The sequence below is a fragment of the Sphaerodactylus townsendi genome, linkage group LG09 (genome assembly GCF_021028975.2).
Source record: "Sphaerodactylus townsendi isolate TG3544 linkage group LG09, MPM_Stown_v2.3, whole genome shotgun sequence".
In the NCBI taxonomy this organism is placed as follows: domain Eukaryota; kingdom Metazoa; phylum Chordata; class Lepidosauria; order Squamata; family Sphaerodactylidae; genus Sphaerodactylus; species Sphaerodactylus townsendi.
In genome coordinates, this window is record NC_059433.1 from 45481279 (window position 1) to 45504454 (window position 23176).

The 23176-nt window shown below is 42.6% G+C and overlaps 1 protein-coding gene across 3 annotated transcripts in view; it reads right to left on the reverse strand.

Annotated features, from left to right (window-relative positions):
- The window catches only part of ROCK1 (Rho associated coiled-coil containing protein kinase 1), an 84620-nt gene extending 73646 nt beyond the window's left edge, over positions 1–10974 (reverse strand). For all 3 annotated transcript variants that reach the window (XR_007245391.1, XM_048507195.1, XM_048507194.1), the window contains exon 1: positions 9843–10974. Coding sequence is in view for 2 of the 3 variants with exons in the window: in XM_048507195.1 (XP_048363152.1) it covers positions 9843–9935 (93 nt within the window). In the remaining variant the exon portion in view is untranslated. The remainder of the gene's footprint in view (positions 1–9842) is intronic.
- Positions 10975–23176: the final 12202 nt, after the last annotated feature.

Sequence of the window (23176 nt, forward strand, 5' to 3'; positions counted from 1 at the left end):
CACAGAGTTTAATGCTGAGCCCAGGATTCAGTTGTCATCCACCACCTGTGAGCTCATATGGACTTCAAAGGCAAAGTTCAGCATTTCTTTTAATGGTGGTGGGCCCAAAGAGGCCCAAAATACTGCTAGAAAGATTCTGTATTGGTGGGGGTCTGTTTTTTATTTTATTTATTTATTTTTATTTATTTTTTCAATTTTTAAACAGCCCCATCCCCTGGGGCTCTGGGCGGTGTACAGCATCCACAGATACACAGTCAATTAAAAGTCAGTACAGACAATACAATACTAAATCCTTTAAAATCCATTTAAAATCCATTTAAAACAGCGGTCAATATAACGATAACAAGTATCCTAACATCTAATTCATTAAGATCGCCCCAGCAAAAGAAAGGGAGAGGTGCCAGGCTCCTCTCTAAGAGGATAATAAAGATGGTAAAGTGCATAGATGGTAAGTGCAGAAAACAAGGGGGGGAGGGGAGGGAGGGGGCGCCACTCAGTGGCTGGATACTCCAAAGGCCCGGCGGAACAACTCGGTCTTACAGGCCCTGCGGAATTCACCAAGGTCCCGCAGGGCCCGGACAGTTGGAGGAAGAGTGTTCCACCAGGCCGGGGCCAGGGCTGTAAAGGTCCTGGCCCGTGTGGAGGCCAGCCGCATCATCGAGGGGCCAGGAACCACCAGCAAATTGGCCTCTGCTGAGCGCAGAGGCCGAGTAGGGGCATATGGGGTAATGCGGTCTCTCAGGTACGAGGGTCCCAGGCCGCATAAGGCCTTAAAGGTCAAAACCCACACCTTGAAGATGATTCAGAATTCCACTGGGAGCCAATGCAGCTGGCGTAACACAGGTTGGATATGACCACCTTTTTTAAAGCAAAAATAAATTCCCCCCCAAAAGCCAAAATGGGGTTTATTTTGATTGGAAATTCATTCTGTCAAAAACAGTGATAAACTAAATATCTAGTAAATACAATGTTGACAGATACAATATTAATTAAACACTACACTGAGATATCTCAAGAATTTCCAAAATTATTCTATATCTTATAGTCAATATTTTACTTCATACTTGATTTGCCAAGTATGATTCATGCCTGTATGTGTGCACGCACATATAGATACAGTGGAACCTCTGTTTTCATTGCCTTCAGTTTTCATCGGTTTCGGTTTTCATCCATTTTTTAAGTGAAAAATTTGTCTCGGTTTTCATCGATTTGTCTTGGTTTTCATCGATTTGCAGTAAGATGGAGGGGTTTCTGGAGAAAAATCATCCGGACAAAGCTGTTGCAGGCGTGTCTGCAACTTGTTTAATGACAATGTCTTGCCCCATTTCAGACAAATCTTAAAGAGGCATCAGAAACAGACCTCTTTGGAGAGCTTTCTGGTGCGACATTGGTCCACTGGCTCTGAAGCTGGTCCTAGTATTATTGTTTGTTACTGTTTTCAGATTAAAAACTATATTCACCAAAAAATGTGTTTTGGGTATGTTTTTTGGAGTGCCTAGAATGGATTAATTGGATTTACATTGATTCCTATGGAAAAGTTTGCCTCGGTTTTCATCGGTTTCGGTTTTCATCGATTCTTTTCGGATGGATTACCAACGAAAACCGAGGTTCCACTGTAGAGGTAAGTACTGTAGGAAATATAAACATAACCAGTTATTTGGTACTGCTGCAACTGTCTTCTCCCTAAAATTAAATTATTGTAGGAAACACAAGAAATGGGAGCCAGAAATAGGGAGCCAGTAAGGGCTGAACAGTGGATCTACACAGCCTCTGAGTGTGGTGAAGTCTCCTTTTTGGAGGTTTTTAAACAGTGTTTTGATTGTGTATTCCAGCAAGGCAGGGGGTTGAACTTGATGTCCCTTATGGTCTCTTCCAACTCTATGATCCCTTAGGGGATAGGGCGGTGTGTGTGTGTGTGTGTGTGTGTGTGTGTGTGTGTGTGTGTGTGTGTGTGTGTGTGTGTGTGTGTGTGTGTGTGTGTGTGTGTGTGTGTGTGTGTGTGTGTGTGTGTGTGTAAATAAATATATATAAAATATATATAAATATATAAAAAAGATACCTAAGGGAATCAAGTGACCGAGAGATATATTTAGGATGTGATGTAATGCTTAGTATGTAGATAGCACATCTAGACATGTTTCTTTCCCTCTAATTTTCTTTTTCCTGGTTGGCAATAAGTTGTTTAAGAACACTATCTAGTTTTCCATGACATTTGTTTACTCGATGGATATTTGTTAAGTATAAAGGTCAAATTTACGTTGAATCTGTTTTGAGTCATAAGAAAAAAGAAAAAACTTCAAATGCTGAGGAACTCTGGGGTAGGCAAGAGTGACTTGAATCAAGGTTTATCTCCACCCCATGTCATGAAAGTGCAGAATCCACTTCACCTGATGGGAAGGCTCTATTGTGATGACAATATCATTTGTACACACAGAGACTTCATTTGTATTCCTCTTTCCTTCTACTGCCCCTTTTCCAGATGATTTCCCTGTTTCCTGCCCTTGGAGTCACTTATCACTTATCTCTTTCCCCTTCAAACTTCCTGCCATGTATTCCCCAGTCTTTTTCCCCACTCTCCCAAAGTCTGTTTCGCCAGTTCTTGTAGACCAGGGGTAGGGAACCTGCGGCTCGAGAGCCGCATGCGGCTCTTCTGCCCTTGCACTGTGGCTCCACAAGCTGAGCCGCCGGCCCCATCCTTGCCCGCCCTGAAGGCAGCAGGGTGGGCGCACCAACTGCCCATGGTCGGCTGGGCCGCGCCGCGGGCTTCCCCTCTCGCCCGCCCCGTTGGAGCGGGGCGGGCGCTTTCCCGGCAGCCAGCAAGGCCGAGCCGCCGGCTTCATCCTTGCCCACCCTGCAGGCAGAAGGGCGGGCGCATCCATGCGCTTCTCAGAATGAGCAGAGTAAAAGTTAAAAAAAACCTATATATAGTGTTATCTTTATTTTAAATGTCAAAAATTATTTGCGGCTCCAAGTGTTTTCTTTCCTGTGGAAAACGGGTCCAAATGGCTCTTTCAGTGTTAAAGGTTCCCTACCCCTGTTGTAGACGTTCCTTGATCCTTTCCCCTTGATTGTTCTCTCACTCTTTTCTTCCACCCACCACAATACTCAACACATAGCCTTTGATTCTTGGATCTTTCCTCTCTTCTTCACTCCATATTAAAAATTATACATTTCTTCCTATTCATTAAAGGTTGCGAAACAGATTTAAAATAAAATTCGCAAAGTAAACATGCACAGGAGAGGGGCTTGTAAAAGGGAACACTATGCATGCTTACTCTGGAGTAAGACCCACTGAACAAGGTGGAACTTGCAAGCATGCACATAACTTTCTGAAAGCAAGAGATGGCGGTAAGCGTATGAAACAATGTTCCTCATTAGATGGTAGAGTTGCATTTTTGAGAGCTGAATATACTGCAGAACACATAATACTGGCTCTTAGCTTTTGCAGATTTGTTCTGGCCAGATGTTATTATTAGTAACCTAGAAACACTACCACTTTCTATTATGGTTAAAGATGATGGAATGAAAAACAATACTGCTAAATATAGTTTAGCAATATGATAAAAATCACAAGAAGAATTCCAGTCACATCTGATTTCAGATATCAATGAGCCTTTCAACCACAATGTAACAATATTATATAAACGCATACTTCAAGAAACATTCTAGAATTGATGGAAATAATGCCTGTTTCCATAGTAACATACAGCTTTTAAACAAAAATTGATACCAGCTCACAATTTTCCAAGGAACTGGATTAGCCTGTATCCGAGGAACTAGCGAATCCGAGGAACTAGCGAAGATAGTGGTAGACAAGGAAGAAGTTCTGGCAGCCATTGATAAACTAAATGTTACCAAATCCCCTGGCCCAGATTGCATTCACCCAAGAGTTCTTAAAGAGCTCAAGCATGAAATTGCTGATCTTCTCACTTTAATATGCAACTTATCCCTGAAATCAGGCTCCATCCCTGAAGACTGGAAGATGGCCAATGTCACACCAATCTTTAAGAAAGGATCTAGGGGGGACCCGGGAAATTACAGGCCAGTCAGTTTGACATCTGTTCCTGGTAAATTAGTAGAATCTATCATTAAAGATAAAATTATAAAACATGTAGAAAAGCAAGACCTGCTGAGAAAGAGTCAGCATGGCTTTTGCAGACAGGGGAAGGGGAAGGTTTGGACAAACCCTTAACCAATGGGCACACAAGGAAAGTTATGCGTGCCCATTCGTTGAGGGTTCGTACAACCTGCACAATCATTGGTTGAGGGTTCGTACACTTTGCATATTAGTCAATTATATAGGGTAAGAAAATAGCCGATAGAAAAAAATAATGTGAGGATATGTCACCAAGTGAAGAAACATTCTGCAGTCTTTGCAAAATTATTAATGTATTTTAATATGACAGGATTTTTTACTAGAATTAGACATATTTGGATCTTATTGCCATTGGGATTTATATAGAAATTGTATGTTTTTTAAATTTTCCGGTTTTACTGTATTTTGTGCATTTATTGTATATGAAATGTTCGTATGGTCAAAAACCGCCCCGAGCTCAAAAGGGGAAGAGTAGTACAGAAGCTTAATCAAATAAATAAACTAGTGCAGTGGTGGCGAACCTATGGCACGGGTGCCAGAGGTGGCACTCAGAGCCCTCTCTGTGGGCACACGCAAACAGAGTGCCCCCCCCCCACATCTAGGCTGGCCTGGGCTGCTGAGCTCAATTATTAGCATTAAACCTAAGACCTAGTTTTCGGGAAGCGGTGTAGGCAACCCTGTTAAGCACTGCTAAACCTCACTGATTTTCATGTGAAGAACTAAAGCGCAATTCTTTACCTGGGAGTAAGCTTGGTTGCTGGCAATGGAGTTTGCTTCTGAGTAAACCCTCCTAGGGTCGTGATTCACCCGTTGGAAGAGTTGCACGGTTGCTTCAAAGCCAAGCCACCAACTACCATCAAGCTTACTCCTGAGTAACGTACGCCTTGGAGCCAACCGTTTTTTCTAAACTAAAACCTCAGTATTCAGTTAAATTGCTGTGTTGGCACTTTGCGACAAATAAGTGGGTTTGGGGTTGCAATTTGGGCACTCGGTCTCGAAAAGGTTAGCCATCACTGAACTAGTGTAACAGTCCCATACTACTAAAACAGCAACCATGATGCTCCACAGTACAGACATATGAGCTTGCTAAATGCAGCCTAAAATAATTCACTTTGTTTAAATTAGTTAAGAGGAAGCTAATAAAATTATTAATAAGGAATAAGCAGGATGGAAGCACCATCAATCAATGCTTTGTACTGCATCAACTAATCATTAAGTCTATTCACAGACCCTATAAGAATGTATTGATTTATCTTATGCTTATGACTCAATAAATAAGGATCACCTGTGGGAAAAGTCAAATGAGACAAATATTAATAAACACCTAATTTGATTAATTTATAGCCTAATGTTATACAGGTGTAAATGGTTATCTTACAGAAAATATTAAAATTCTGCAACCTGTTAGAGCTGAATTTTAATTCACTTTTCACTTAAATTTTACATAAACAGTGTTGAGCATGAGATGACCATTCTTCCCTTTCTACTGTGGGCTTAGATAAAGTTTCAGTCCTGTTGTATGCTGATGATATGGTTTTTTTCTCAATAAACAAAACATGTCTGAGAAGGATACTAGCTAAATTTTATGTGTCTATAGAGGGAAAAGCTTAGCATAACTACTCTAAAACAAAAGTCATGGGTTTTGGAAACAGATCTAAGAAATATAAAAGGACATCTCATAGAAAAGTAAAAATATTTTAAATTTCTAAGAATACATTTTAACAATTTAGTTAGAAAACCTGCTTGAGGGGATTAAAACTAAAGGTTTCACAAACTATTTAGCAAATCCTGAGATTTCTATTGAAAAAGTAGTGAGCTAGCAGAACCAATCATAAGAATGTATGCAAGGAAAGCAGTTGCTAAAATAAGTTAGGGATCTGATATTTGGCCAGTGAGTAATATTGCCCTATCATGCAAAATAACTTCTTAAAAAAACTTCTACTTGTCTCAAGTAGGCAACTCTTGGTTTAATAGAGAGTGCACTTTCCTTAAGGGAGCAACTGGAGGACAGATATTCTTGCTCTTGTTTTCATACAAATCAGTGTGTCAGGAGCCATTCCATAATCCTTGGAGACATACCAAAATAGTTCCAGGGTAAGTATTCTGACCCAAGTTGTTATTGCCCAATCAGCCTATTATCTTCTTTGAGCAAACTCAACTCTTCATATTTACAAAGGAAATTACTTGACTGGATTGAGTGAAATGATGTCCTAGGCAGAGTTTTAGAAGAGGATGGTTTGTGGACCCCTGTTTGGTACTTTCACATGTAGCTGAAAAATATAGTTCTCTATATATGTTGAAGTCAAGGATCATAGACTAAATGCTAGCCCTTCTACAGTTATGCAAGGTAGGTACATGAACTTACCATATTTAGAAAGTACCTGCCCATGTTCTTCTGATTAATCGATTATCGAGCACATGTGCTCCTGGAATTTTGTTCTTATGCAGACCTAAGATTAAGTGACATTATTCCTCTTCTATCAGATTGGACTAGTATCTCTGTGTCTGAGTGAATACCTTTTTTATTAAGTGATAGTGATCCTAAGGTTACACTGCGAGTGACAAAATTTATCTCAATTCTTATATCCCTTGAACAATAGATTTAGTATTATGCTGATCAGGTATTATGGATCAAGAAACTTCTCAGGGAGAAAGGAAAGGCTAGTAACTGTTATGCAGTTCTTTTATAAAATAATTATATTTCTGGTTATAATATCACTTCTCCCTGTGTCAGGAAAGCAATTATTGAATTGAAATTACAATATATGAAGACAGCATATTTGGAGCATAGGTATCACCAGATCTCTATTAAAGATGGACTGTGTATGTGTCAAAGTAGTTATATTGTAAAGTTAGTCCATTACCTATTGTTTAATTCACTGTATGATATGGAAGATGAAAATATTTCTATTTTTATCATTCTCAATGTAGGGGTTGGGTCACCACATGATATAATTCTCTAGCTGCTGTCTGACAAAATGAAAGTGTATCATACCAAGCTGCATTGTTTGCAATTGCACATATTCAGTATTACCCCAACATTCAGCTTTCCCCCCACAAAAAAACCCTGGGGGGGGGGGGGGAATGTCTCCATGGCTTCCAGAATTTCAACATCCCTTGAGAAAAGTCTAGAAAGTTTATGGCCAAACTTTGATGGTTTTAAAAATTCACAGAGACTAAGCTAAACACCACCACTTGGAACCAGCAGCAGAGAAGGTTTGGCATCCATGGCCTGCTGTCAGGGCTTCAAGAGACATGACAGGCCGCAACAGACCTGATGTCGAAACCTACTGTCATTTGAGAATTAGTGTGGTATATTGGTAAATGTAGTCATGTAGAGACCTAGGTCAGAATCTCCTCTCTGCCATGCAAGCTCACTGAAAAACTTTGGATTAGTTACTCTCACTTAGCCTAACAAACTTTACTGAGTGGGCTGTGTGGGTAAAAAAAGAAAGCAGGGAGAATACTCTTATAAGTTTATTCGGGTCCCCAGTGGGAAGAAAACTGGGATGTAAGCATAAGCATTTTTATTGTCATTGTGCACGCACAACGAAATTTACAGCAGCATTCCTCGATGCACACAATTTCAGACTCATACCGCATCCTCACTTTCCCCTTTCTCCACCCATCCATACACAGCCCCAAACACATCAACACGAAGCCATGGAGTTCAGCATAGCCACAGCTCTAGAGTAGAAGCTGTCTCTAAATAAATGACAGCAAGATTCAAGTCCTTGCTGGTTTCTAAGATGCTACTGGTCTAGCTCTTCTTCTGCAGACCGACAGAGACCTTCTAAAAACTAAATTAATAAATGTTCTTAAGCATTTGCATAGGGGGTTTTTAAACTGATACACTAATTCTCATATTTTCACAGATGCATGAGATAGAGTTGCTCAATTGTTATGGCCTTCCACATGGTCAAGCTACCTTACAATCACAGGTTCTCAGAGCGTGTATATTAGCCCTGCCCTCAAGAAGGCACATGGGACTGTTCCTTAGCAACATCCCTCACCTCTATAAGTTCTTGAAGGCTGCTAATGTTAGCCAGCAGATTCTACAAGTAGGCAAATCTCCCTTTCAACAATCCAACACAACCCTTATTTTATTTAAAAGGAAAATGACAGTGATACTGGGATGGATATCTGGCTTCTCTAAACATCTTTAATTACAAAACTGTATGCTTACAGTTCTTATCACTTCCTCCTCAAATCTGTCCTGTGGCACCCATCCTGACATAAAATTAATTCACTGTCAATCACCACTGCAAATGTTAATGGGTTTCAAAACTGATTAATAAAGTTTTGCTAGAGTGCAAGCTAGCCCTGAAAAGCATGCCACCAGTAGCCTTCAATTCTATGTGTATTATATAATAGTCTTTTTAAAAAGCTCTGCTACAATTTGATATTATTCATTCTGCCACAATTGCCTCCAGATCTCTACACTTGTACATTCTGCAGCTGTAACTTATTTTACAATGAGAGCAAAACAAGAACGAACAACATCTAAGGACCTAGTCACGTGGATCAATTTCATCAAGTGCCAAAACTGGATCTGAGTTCAGCTCATCACATTTGCTTTGTGGCATTATTATTTCAGCCTGTGGCAGCACATCTAAGTGTTAGCCTACACCAAGATGAAAGCACAGCTATCATAGGATGAAAATAATGACTATACTTGTTAAGGGCCAACCTCCTTTATTCAGTTGTACCTCAAAAGACTCACCTCTAACATACATACAACCCACTTACTTGGAGACTGCTGGACACACTGGGAAGGACCACAATAAAGATGAAACGTGTATTTTACCTTATCAAGTGAACAAGTATTTACAACTATAGGAGTCACCTACTGAGTTCAGAGAAACAAAAATTACTATGAAAGTTGCATGAACTATGGAAAACCAGAACTAGTAGGATTTTATAGCCAGAATGTTGACATAACAAGCTTTTGCAAAAATGCCTTACATAGAAGGAGGCTTCATCTTCTGAGAATTCACAATGTAAATTTACAACGAAATGTCTACGGCAAATGCCTACTGCACAGAAGAGGCTTTTTCAACCTGCATTAATTCAAACTACTTCAGAAGTACTCTAAAGAAATCAACGGAAACCTGCACAGAATCAAGTGGTGTTGATCACCCGGCCTAGTACTAGCAGTTACAGGAGGGTTGGAGCCAAGGCATTAAACCCAACAACAAACACAGAAGCCTTTTACTTTCAGTATCATAACAAGACAGCCTGTCTTTTGCACTACATGCAATATGTTAAATATAGTGTTTTACAAGAATAACAGTAGCTTTAACCCTTTCTATAAGCAACAATCAAAATATCACAAAATAGTGAATACGAGCTTTTGAGTTCCTCACAACTATTTTCTGACATGTTGGTTGTTCCTGATAAAAAATACTGGGATCAGCTATCTACTATTTTGTCCATATGAAAAAATACCACTTTTCACAAAAAGAAAAAAAACACCAGCCACCCAGGCACTTGAAAAAAGTGCTATCCTTCAAGGGTTACAATGGCAGCATCTTAATAGCTTACACGTCAGTCCCTCAAATACTGAAAGTAAAATAACACTGCAAAACCATACAGACAACTTGCAACCAGTAGGATACGGAAAACATATCTGAAATTTTATTTACTACTCTGTCTGCCAGTAGACGTTGATAAAGAGCTATTGCAACCGGGTTCTTCTCTCAGGAAAGCCTGCAGTGCTATCTGTGTGGGATCACAGGAAACTCACCAATAAGCAGTCAGCGTTAACTTCAGATTTGGGGTCCCTTAACATCATACCGATTTTCTCAAACCGAGACTCAAAACTTTCTCCTGTCGACATGGTGCCGAAGGGGTGATCGTCTTAATCCACAGAAAAGCAAGGGCGGGGAGGGGGAGTAACAGGGGCTTCCCGGAGCTGGGTTTTCTAGGCCACCTTATCAGAGCGGAGATGGGGATGCAGAGCAGTTGTCCCTCATGCTCTCCCCCACACACATCATCACACAAAGCAGAGGATTAAAAAGTGGGAGCAGAGGCGCTATCCCCTCTCGAGGGAACAGTCTTGACCAGCTGCCCTTTAACTTCTAGGCTGCCGTCACAGCCCGGCCAATCTTCTCTTTTCTCCAGCCGGGGCCCCAACGTCTCTGCAGCCGCATCTTCCCATCCAGGCAGCCGCCCTGGCAGCCAACGTAGCGGTTCCTCCTGCCGCCGCCGCCGCCGCCGCTCCTCCTCTCCGATGCCAACTCCCCAGCAGCGACTCCTTCGAGAGGAGGGAAGCGAAGCCCAGCGAGAGGGGCCGACCATGAAAACAGGATACCTCAGAGCGTCACCGGGCTGCTCCCTCCAAAGAGACCCGGGCCTGAGGAAGGGCACAGCGGCGCTCCCTGCCCGAGCTGCGGCGGAACTCAACCGGAGGGTGGCAGCTGCAGCACAGGCCGCTTCTGGAGGGGGAAGGAGCCTCCGCCTTGCCCTCCGGACAGGCGCGGCTTCACCAACGGCCGTGCAACGGCTGAAGCATCTTCCCTCCTCCTCCTCCCTCCCGCGCCCCTTTTGCCCTCGTCGTCGCCTCCGCCTCTCGCCGGTGCTCGACTTCGTCGCCTCCGCTTTGCCGCTTCCTCCCCCGCCGCCTTTCTTTCCTGGTCGAAGCTGCGAATCGTTTGTTCCACCAGGCTTCAAATCGGGCGAAGTCACGCACGGCTGCCGGGCTCCCCTCGACGGCCCTGTCCTGTCCCGATACCGAGGAAAAAGGGCCGCTCCCCCCCTGTGTGAGGAAACCGAGCAAAGGGCAGAGAATGAGGCCCCGGGGCGGCCACCGCTGCCTCAGCAACTAACCGAGGAGGGCAGAGTCACACAAATATGTCCGCCTTCCTGTTCAAACAGACCGAGGGACCGGACCGAAAAGCGCATGCGCCGTCGAGATGGTGGGGAGGAAGCGAGGGAGAAAAGAAAACGAGCCTCAGTGCGCTGGCCGTGGCGGGTGCGCGCATGCGCCGAGTTGTGGCCGTCCTCTCGCCTTCTATGCTCTGTCTAGACTTTTATCCGCCTCCCCTTGCTGCCTTTGGTTAGACTTGCAGTGAACGGGAGCGCTTCCAATATTGAGGTGACGCTGGAAATTACTTCAAGTAGCAGCAGCGGATTTTGTAATCCCTGGAAAGCAGAAAGCTGCATGAAGCTGCCTCTGTTAAAGTCAGGCCTGCCTATTTCCACGGGGAGCGGCTCTGGACTTTCACAGCACATGCTCCCCGATTTTTTTAAACTGGAGATGTATCTGGAACCCTCTACACTCAATGCAGATGGTTTCCCAATGAGCTATAGGTCCACTAGGTGTTGCAGAGTAGTTCCTTTCTATGTCACTTTCAGGGTCTATGAACGAAACAGAGGACATGAGTCCCTCCTGGGATGGTTCTGTGTGTATATTGTCAAGTCAAGGCTGATTTATGGCGACTCTGTAGAGTTTCTGTAGAGATACTCGGGGTGGCTCACCATTGCCTGTCTTGGCGTGGGCTGAGAGATCTGAGAATTGTGACTGGCCCAAGGTCATCTGGTAAGCTTTATGTGGAGAAGTGAAGAATCAAACTGGGTACTTCAGATTAGAATCTGCTGCTCTTAACCACTACACCACATTGGTTCTCATGGGATGACTCTACTTCCCCTAATATTCCAGAAGTATGTAAATCCACTTCTCTGGGTTTCCTGGAGGAGCGATACAGCACTGGAGGAAATGCAAAAACTAACAAGTTAGCATTAGGGACCTAGGACAGAATATCAAACCATTATCTAAGCATTAGGGAAATCGCTGTCTTGACAGAATGTATCAGCACAAATGATAGCAATAATTCTTGCCTCCTTATTACCTCATGCAGAGTTTTACTATAGATACTCAGTCTTTCATCACAGCTCTCCCTGCTTTAGGAATATGTGTTAATTAAAAAATTCTTATAGAGGCACAGATCATTCAGATGCAAACTAGGCATACTCAAAAACCATTCATTTAATTCCTCTTTTTAGAACAAGTACACAACACGGTCCCCCTGACCCACCAAGCATCACCTCCTACTCCAGAAGAATTCATTTGATAACCCCCAGGGGAAAGTGCTATCTCAATTCCATCCCATCATACTGTAGTTATAACATTTTCAATAAATACAAACTGTAACTGAGAACAATTTTCTCTGTCAACATTCTGTATTCTTACCAAATCAAATAATCCATAACACATAGGAAATGATGATGCTGTTTTGCAAGTGGGCTTTCATACTTACTGTCTCTGTAACTCAGGGTTCTGTACTCTGCAAAAAAAAAAATCTTAAGAAATCAAAAGTGTGTCATCAGTCTTTTCCCACTATTACTTTATCTTTAAAAATACTGGTTTTATAGGTTTTATGTATGGTGAAATTTTCTCACATAGTCCGGTCAAATGGCGTTAATAACTACTTATGCCAACACAGTACTGGTGTAATGTTGCAATACTGTTTTAGACTATAACACCAACAGACCCTAGCACACTTTACATGTAATGACAATTTGTGGTTTGTGGGTTTGCTGACAGGACTGCAAGATTCGGGGAGTGCAGGAACCGGCCTGCTGACAGGACCCACCTGAGCACCGGTCCCTGCTGACAGGACTGCAAGATTCGGGGAGTGCAGGAACCGGCCTGCAGCCGCAGGGCCCACCTGAGCAACTTGGAGGGATCCACCGGGTGCTGGCCAGGTCCTACAGGAATCTGGCCGGCACCCGACGCTCCCCCATGTGATCAAATGGCGTGCACTCAGGGACATGGGATACCCTATATCCCCATTAGCGGTACGCCACTGGCTCATGGGTGTTTTCAACTGACATGTAGAAGTCATCTCAGCTTTCTTGCTTTCTTTTTTATGTCAGATGGGACTATACCTCATCCCCTCACTTATAGTTTGGAAAATTAATAACTGCTGCTTCTATGGCAAATTCATAGCTTGTGATTCAGATAAAATGACAAATTATGGTTTAAACCCTTTCGCTAAACCAGGGCCCCTTCCGCACACACAAAATAATGCATTTTCAAACCACTTTCACAACTGTTTGCAAGTGGATTTTGCCATTCTGCACAGCTTCAAAGAGCACTGAAAGCAGTTTGGAAGTGCATTATTCTGCATGTGCGGAATGAGCCTAGGATTCCAAGTCAGGATTGCAGCATGGTGGCAATTGCCTCTGTTTGCAGTTCAGACACAATGGCAACCTTGTGTTAGTCACAATAGCTGATGATTCATTTCTGAGTTGTACCTGAAGCTGTACCTGAAGCTGTACCTTTAGCCCAGTGGTGGGATTCAGCAGGTTTGCACCACTTCGGCAGAACCAGTTGTTAAAATGGTGCTTGTAAACAAACAGTTGCTAAATTATTTGAATCCCACCACTGCTTTAGTCCCAGGATTTTCAAGGCTCATTTCCATAATGAAAAACTATGACTTGGTGGTGGTAGAAAGTGTTTTCATATTACAGGTAAGAAACATTCAGAGGTGATTTGCCTTTGCATAACAGCCCTGAACTCCCCTGATGGTGTCTCAACCAAATACTAACCAGGAGTAACCCAACTTACCTTCTGAGATCTGGCAAGGTCAGGCTAGCCTGGACCATCCAGGGAGTACATTTGAATCATGCCAAAATACAACCCAGCAGCCACAACACAGTGAAGATAACAAACTGCAGCAAGAAGTAACCCAGCAAGTGATAGTTAAAACCAAATATTCCAGAACTTCTAATGGAAAAGAGGTCTGAAATCAGTGGCAGAATCAACACAAATAGTGTGCAAATCACCATTCATTCCCAAGCAAATGAGGCCACACAGGAAAGAGACAGAATATGCAGATGACATTCAGCTCATTATTTCACCATCCAAGCTTCAAAATACTTCTGATTCTCTGAGGACCTGGTCAAATGGCTTAGGCAAAACAAGCTGAAACTGAATCCAGACAAGAGAGAGGCAGTACTTGTTGGGAAGGTTGGTTTTCTAAAGAAGCTGGATTTGCTTCTCCTTGAGGGAATGGAGTTGGCTTTTGCAGAGCAGGTGAAGAGCTTGAGGTGTTCTGCCTTGTTGATTGAAAGCAGATTGGCACTGTCTTCTATTAGCTGCATCTGGTTCACCTATACTCCCTTTTCTCAGACTCAGCTATTCTGGCCATGCTGATCCATGCTTTAGTAATCTCTTAGTTGGGCTGCCATTGAACACAGCCTGAAACTACAACTGATCCTGAATGTGCCAGTCAGTTGTGTTTAGGGAATGTATGTGGCCAATTTTCAGGGGCTGAGCGAGGAAGAGGGTGTACCCTGTGCCCCTGCTACACCCCCGTCCACCCAAGCTCTGCCACAGAACGCCCCCTCCACGCCCTCAGCACGCCCTCGCAGGGGCGCTCACCTGCTGTGTCGTGCATCCCCCCCCTCCCCGTCCCCTTGGCGCTATGCCACTGCCAATTTTGAAAGAGTTACATTTTATTTCTGGGTTAAATTCAAGATACTGGCAGTGGTGTGGGGGGGATGGTGCCTTGGGCAAAATGGTGCCCCCCGCAGCACCCCTCCCCCACGGTGCCCCACCCTCCAACTTTCCTGAGTTCAACTGGCTGCTTTTTGCAGCCTGGTAGGAAAAGCAGCCTGGTGAGAACTATACTTCCCAGGAGACCGAGTGAGTGAGTGAGTTAGCTGCAACAGTGGATGTTGGGTTAGCAATATGCCCTTATTGCTTGGTTTGGTTTTTTACTCCTGATTATTCAAACACAGTGTTTTGTTTTTATGCAAAGTGTCCTTTCACTAGAGTTTCCCTCACCCATATTCCCTTGTACATTTTTCCCACTATGCTGATAATGTATCGCATGGAGCTTGAAAATATCTTATCAGAAATATAGAGTCCCTTGAGAGATTTCATTAGTTAGAACTGACTGTACAGTTAGTTGTGGTTTTATTATCCATTGTGGCTGTAAGGCTAGAGAAGGAGGAAGTCATTTTGAGCTCTCCATTGACTTCAAGGGGAACATGTTTTAACATACAACACTTTTGTTGATATAATATTACATCACTGGTAGGGGCAAGACTAACCTTAGAACAAGCATATGATTCCAGCAAAGCTCCATTACTTCTTTGCTGCACTTCTGATTGTGGATTTTAATCCCTTGCTACAGTGGTATTTTGTAAGAGTTGTAGTTTTCCAATAGTCACAGTATGTTCTATCTTCAAGCTTACTTGATGCAATACTATCCCTATCCAGCTGGCATGTCAAGAACAGAATAATAACACTGAAACTTATAATTTAAGTGTGAAGGATGTAAACCAAAACTCATGGACCAGTCTTACAGTGCATATTTGCACCTTGGCAAAACTATCTGGGTTTCAAAGTATATGTTTTTATTTTTTTCCCCATAGGATTGCTGAGTTCTCTAACCACTCCTAAATCAATATATCTAATTTCTCAACATGTCCATATCTGTGGATACTTAAATCCAGAGACTGGAGCTATGAAGAGATGGCAGATAATTCTACAAACATGGGAAGAGTCCCAGAAAATGTAAAATCTAAACACATACACACATGCACACTTATAAATAAAAACCCCAAAATAATAAAAGCAGCACCCGTAACTTTATGAAACAAATGCCCTCAATGGCTGTTGCTAGGAAGCCACACAGGCCTTCCAGCCAACCTTCCATAGGTTGCCTATGTCCAATTCACCAGGTCCAAGAAAAGAACATTCTTACCAACAGGAAACTAATTTTATAATCTCTCTGAGTTTATTATCTTTATTAAAATGTACTACTTAAAAGAGAAGCAAAGCTGCCAGCTATTTCAATTTTATCACAATATAAAGTACCAGAGTTATAAGAATTTACCAAAAAATGACACTAATACCGCTATGTCCTCATGACTTTAAACTTTCTAAGCCAATCCTATGATTTTTTTACTAGACAGTAAGCAGGGCTGAAGCGTAGGGGAACTGCGTCCGGGGCATGCGTGTGCCCTGCACCCCTGCCATGCCCCTGTCCATCCCCACCTTGCCCCGGCACGCCCCCATGCCAGCGCACGCCTGGTGCATTGCACCCCCCCGCCCTCTTGGTTCTATGCCACTGACAGTAAATCCTTCTGAACTCAGTGACAATATATCCCAAGAAACATGGCCAAATCTGTGAATGCTTAAATCCAGAGACTTAATCCACGAACAGACTAGACAGATATTTCCAGAAAACTGAGAAAAGCCATAAGTTTGCAGAAAAATCTGAAATCTCTCTCTCTCGCGCACACACATGGGCTGAACCCTCCGGCCTAAAATAATATTAGCATCACCTGTAGCTTTAAGAAACAACTGCCTTCTGTGGCCATCTCTTAGCAGCCGCAAAAGATTACCAGTTCGATCCTTGGTTCTGTTAGGCATAGGCCAGGGGAGGAGTAGAGCTCTTTCCAGAGCTGTTTTTAGACCTTTGACAGAAGACTCACTTGGGTCTGGCCTACCAGCAACCACTAGCTACTTGCTACAATCATAATAACTCATCCAAGCCTGCCTGCTTTCTCCTGTTCAGTCACCCCATGAAAACCAGTGTGGTGTAGTGGTTAGAGTTTAAACATCTGGGACACTTAGGTTGAAACCCCCACTGTGTTGTGGAAGTTCACTGGGTGACCTTGGACTAGTCTCACACGCAGCTCAACCTTCCTCATAGGGTTGTTGTGAGGATATTATAGAGAACAGGAGAATGATGGAAACTGCTTTGGGTCCCCATTATGGAGAAAAGTGGACAAACAAATGTAAACAAATAAGGAGAGAGTATGGGTGTGCTGCTAGCAGGGAGGGGCACGGCCAGGTCTGACCCCACAGAGCAAGCAGGTAGCAAGCACAAGCGTGGTCAGGTCACAGTCCAATGCGTAAAGACAGGCGGTAGGCAAGGCGTAGTTAGGTCACAGTCCAATAGGTCAAGGAGAACCGAGGAGCAGGCTAGGAATCAATGCAGAACCAGGCACACAGCAGCGACAGGTAACACACTTGTTGCACTCAAACAGAAGCAAGGTCACAGCAAGGCTTATATAGAGAGCCTTGATCAGGGGGCTGGGATTCTGCAAGGAGTTAATCTTCATCAGATGTAGAGACTTCCAATCTCCCATACTTTGCTGCCAAACAAGCACTCCTTCTGTGGTTCTGCAGTAGCTGCCTCTGCTTCTGCCGAAGCTGGCTCGTCACTGGATTCCCTAGGTAGGAGGATCTCCGGGCTCCTTCACCTGTATGTCATCAGGCAGGGAAGGGCTGGGCTGCCTGGTCTTCCCCAGGAGCAGCCAACTCTGACTGCATTGTGTCTTCAGATTCTGCCTCTGTGTCCTGGTGAGTACCCAGGGGCTGGCTCATGACAATGGGAATGCCTAGGAAGGGAAAAAGGAAACAATGAGGAAGGTTAAATGAGATGCCCTCCAAAAGTTCTTGCAGGTCACCCATTTGTTGTACGATAAAGCTAAATATGCTGTAAATATTACAGGTAACATTCTTTTAGCTTCAGCAGCTGAAGCAGACAAACGTTGCCATGAGGTTTCAGTAGCTCTGTACAAACTGCATAATCATGGGTTTTGCTGCTGACACATTGGTTTGTGCAAAAGAAAATTGCCACAGAGTGACAGGCAGTTACTGTATTGATGTCATGACTTATGTAAGAAGTATATCAATAACAAACTACAAAAAGGTAACATTTCACTGGAGCAGAATTTGTATGTATGTTCAAAAATGTATATAAGGAGCATAGTACCAAATACATTCTCATGTCCTTGCTTGCTCTTTTCCTTTGTTATCATATCACTGAGTTTGGACTCAGGGATAGCAGCACACATTGTAAGTGGCTGTAGGAGTTCTTTTGAAGATAATTTAGGAACACTAGTTTATTTTAAAAATCCATCTCTGGAGACCTGGTGTTTTCTACACAGTATGTGTAGCTTCCTGAGTGCTGCAGTGGCTGCCGGTACAGTACAGAGTCTATGGGGTTTCCACATTGATTCCCTGCCCCAGTACACTGGCAGCAGCCACACGCTTCTCTCTGTGCCACCAGGGCTTTGTCAGTTTTTTAAAATCAACAATTGAATATTGTTATACCTATATAATATTATACCAGTATGCGTAACAAATCTCTATCCTCTTTGGTTGCAGAGGTATGTCTTTCCCCTTATATCTCCACAATGAGAGGGGCAGGTAATGAATTGAATATTAATAAAACATTACATTATATACATATTGTTACAACATTATCTTGCTATAATAATTATATTTCAATTAAAAAATGAGACCCCCCCCCCCCCCGGGTGGTAGTGGGCAAATGACTGCCATGTAGATGGGACAGGGAAAATCTAAACTTTCATACTCACATGGCAGCCATCCAGGTTTTGCAGTAATCTTTCTCAGAACTTTGAAGCAAAGCAGGTACGGGAAATATCAGGGAACACTGGAAGGTTATTTAATGCACCACGGTGCTATATGGAAGCTTCCTGTCTCTTGAACCTTCACTAAGGACTTGATGGTTTTTAGCCAATTCCCCAATTTGATATTTGGTGGAAGACACAGCTTTATAGGGGGTGAGGTTAGAAATATGTTGTGATGAAAGCCATGTATAGAGTTTGACTCACTGCAGCAGAGAGGTGACCCTCCAGCTCTCTTGATCCAGAGATGAATATGAACAAAAATGTTAAATGTTAGTTAAAAAAACAACCCAAGAGCATATTGGTATTGCAACTTTCACATGCAGGAAGCTTTTAGCAAATGGATTGGATCCATTTTTTTTTTGCTTGATCTCACCTACTTCCCATTCTCACTATAGTTCATATCTTTGGTAGCTTTTATCCATACAGATCTCATGATTTCCAGTGTTCAAAGGGGTCCATCCTTTTCTTCTCATCAGTGAAAATCCAATAGGATCCAACAGTGAGAAAACAAAGGAAATAGGGCAGTCCTCACAGCAGAATATACAAAGAATGGATAGATCAAGCACCTCAAATAAGCCTCTTCCACAGATCAGTTGGGAAAGAAATATACATCACTTACTGGGCAAGGGTTCAAATCCCATCGAGAGGGAGCAACTCTTCTGAGCGGGGAAGTCAATAATGGCCAACAAAACTTGAAGAAAATAATCCTATCATCTCCTCACAGGCTGGAAAATGAGAGGTAGGAGGTTGAATATTGCCATAGGCAGATGTGAAATTAAAATGAAGCTCACCTTTTGAATATACTTTTCCATCAACAATAAGCACATTAGCAATACACAGAGAAAAGGCAAGATTCTAACCACATAGCCACAGGAGCACACAGAATGAGGACACATCAGGTGGAACTTGGAACCTCTCATTGGCCTGGAGTAGAAATTACTTTCACAAATGTTATTTGTACTGAGTTTAATACTGGGTCAAACACACGGTAAGAAATTTGCATGTTATTTGCATGGGGTAATAAATTTGAGGGCCTGGTACAGCTGCTTTTAAAGATAACAGCACCAATTTGCACAGAACAAAGTCCTCTAAAACTATCCGAAGTTTTAAACAGAACTGATAAAGGGGTTTGATTTTACAGACCCCTTTAGGTGCCACTGTTTTCCGGGGGGGTGGGAGTGGGGGTATGACAAGAGTATCCTAACTACTTTTTAAAAAATCCTGTCTGCATCCAGTTTCTTTATGAATTCTTACAGTGATTGACTGACAAAAAGGTTACTTTTCTACTAAAACCTTTGCATTTGCTATTTTCCTTGTGGTCTGGTCTATTTTAACAAAGTAAGGAAGGTTCTCTTTGCAGAAAACTACTCTCTGCTGCTTCATCACTGCAGTTGTAGGGTATGTGTATACATGATTGCATAAGATGAATCAATCCTCCAATTGTTGTGAAATGTATGTCTTCAGGCAGACTATCTGTTGTAGGGATACTTTAATTAATCACTGTTTAAGAAGTTGCTCCTAGAGGATGGGACAGTGAAGTCTGATTCCAAAACAGATTCCTCTGTGGACTTACAGTTGCTTTATTAAGGTCAAGATGAAGTCTTGTAAATTGTGAGGAGATTATTAGACTTAAATCCTTTTCTGGGGCTTATTTCCATTGGTTATTGACTGGGAATGCTCTCCTCAACGACCTGACTGACAGTTAGAAATGTCATTGTACAGGAAATCTGGAGAATCAATGAAAAACAAGACACCTGCTGATGGTAGGCATCCAAACACAAAAAATAGGAAAGATTTTTCAGGGTGTGTTTTGTAATGCCTAAGAATCCCAGACCTGTGTTCTGTTTGGAAAAATCATAGTAATGACTCCAAATGGCAATTTTTGTGTGTATTTTCAGCTTGGGGTTTTTGAGATGCACATTACCCTTGACCGCATTCCTCATCCTTTGAGATATGGTGACTAGACTAGTGTTACTGTCCCTTATTTGTTGTGGCAGAATGTGTGATCTTTTGCAGTCATGTGGGAGAGGATATTCTTGACTCTCAGCTGAGTTCAGTGGGAGTGTTTTAACACACCACCGGATGTATAAGTATTGATTTTCCAGTGTTGACTTTAGGATTGAGGTCCTGTTTCTCCCCTGATGTGCTCATAACTCCACCATATTCTGACCCTTCTGTTGGCAAAGTGGGATTGGCGTTACCACAGTGCTAGTAAACTGTTGTGGCATTATGTTGGCACCATTACAACTTAATAATAATCTAAATCAGGGATCATATAGTTCTCTAGTGGGACAATGGGATTACACATCACTGGGGTTAGGGGCACAATACCTCCTACAATGTGGAAAACTGCATAAAATTGCAAGTGGCAGGTTTTTCTGGCAGCCTGCATGCGGCTGTGGTGGGTATTCAGCTTCTCTGGGTCAGCTCGAAGCTGGCAGGCAGCAGCATTGGCAGCTGTGGGCCCTTGATAGTGGCAGATGTGGGAAGCTTTTCATCATCAGCCCCTTTGTGGTACTGGGGACTGCTTTGGGGGGATTCTTTGAGAGGTGTTTGTGTTGGGGATGGGATTTGGCGCTGACCCACGATCAGTCAAAACCACAATGTGGAAAGTCACCATGTGGGAGGGACAATTGTACAAAGTATATTTATTCAGAAGTAAATCCTACTAATCTAAGTGGGATGTGTGTTTAGAATTGCAGCCTTTCATATTTCTCAATTCCTGGCCCAAAACTATTTGGCAAAATGTACACATACACTCCCACACTAAATTACATAAATGGAATAAACCCTATTAATTGTCAACATGTGCAAAAATTTTAATTTGCATTGTTACACAAACTGCAGAATACAGATTTTCTGGTTATAAATATTATTTGTCTCTGTGGAACTCACACTTGGAGAGTTTCACAAACAGGGAAATGTGACACAGCTTAGCCAAGGCTCATTCCGCACATGCAGAATAATGCACTTTCAAACTGTTTTCAATGCTTTTTGAAGCTGTGCGGAATGGCAAAATCATCTTGCAAACAGTTGTGAAAGTGGTTTGAAAATGCATTATTTTGCATGTGCGGAAGGGGCCCAATACAGACCATACCAACTCTACATACTGCTCCAGGATCTCTGCATCAATCAAAATATTATCCAAGTAAACCACAACCCCCTTATATAGCTCCTCAGGTAGCACATAGTTAATGACGCACACACAACTCTGAAAGGTCCCAAATATTGATGATCCAGCTTGCAGATGGGTTAAGCGCAGCATAGATTCTTAGTGGAGTTATACACTGAATCCCTCACCTGAAAGTATAAATCTAAATGCTTATTCCTGTTGCTGTTTTATAATCAAGAAATCATCTGAACATAGTCTCATTATTGAACAGTTCGGGGGCATGGCAACAAACAAGAAAACTGGTTTTTTATTTTTATTTAGAGAATTTAAAGTAATCATACTGTATAAAAGTTTAGACAGCAATGAGGAGATGAAAAAGGTCCTTTTAACTGTGCAAAATGGTTGATGAATACACAGCTCACAGCCATATAAACACTTGCAAAATTGTTTCCTGACTCTGCCCATGAAGTGACCACATGAATAGTAGAAACATACCGTTAAAGGAAGTTCTTGCTAAATAACTAGTTACATCTTTAAAGATATATATTACAGCAAGCACAGAACACGATAGAAAATAACATGTTTAAAATAGTGACCATATCTGAGTGTAGTCTTCATGAGTACTTTTCCTTTCATTAACTGCCTTTTATGTATCTCTTTGTTTCTTTGGATTAGTGATACAAAAATCCACAAATAAAAAGCTTGTGAAAAACATCTAGATATTGAACGATCGAACTTTCAATGAAGGCACCCTTGCATACCCTAGAGTCAAATTTGAATCACATTCAACAACGTTCTGATAAGACCTTATTAGAACACTAGAAACTTACATAGCACAGTAAATTTCATTCAAAAGTCCAAAAGTGGTTCCGGACCTGCAATTTATAGAACAATATAAACTAAATGGTGTTAAAACAACAGTCCATCTGATAAAACTGAATATATCATGTCTTTTTGATCAGTGACCAATCAGTGCCAGTGTCATCACTGTTAAAATCCTGCATTGGGCCACAGAAATAAAGCTGCAGTGACTGCTCACAATTTTACTATTATAGCAACTATCCAAAACCATAAATTCAGTCTTCGATGTTTTTTTCAATGCAATGGTGTATCTAGGGGACCAGAGGGGGCATACGACCCAGGTGCCATTCACCTGGATCATGTGTGGGGGGGTTCATTTTGGCCACCTGCCTTCTCCGTCTTTCCTTCCCCCCACACCCAGCCTCCTGGTCAAACACCTCCTGCCCCCTTGTGAGTGCACACCCCCAAACTTCCTGCACCCACCGGACCCTGCTGCACAAAATAAACCCTAACTCTTTCTGAGCAGCAACAAGGCTAGGGAGGGCGTGGTCTCCTTGTCCCCATCCCCTTTGTCCCCACCAGCCTTGGAGCTGCTCAGACATAGGAAAGATTTGTTGATTTTTTTTTGCAGGGGGTGCAGTGGGGATGGGGAAACTTAGTGGGAGATTTTTTTGCAGGGGGTGTGCAGTGGGGCGGGGAAATTCAGTGGGGATTTGGTGAGGGAGGGGTATGGCAAAGTTAGTTTGGTGGGGTCTGGGTGCTGT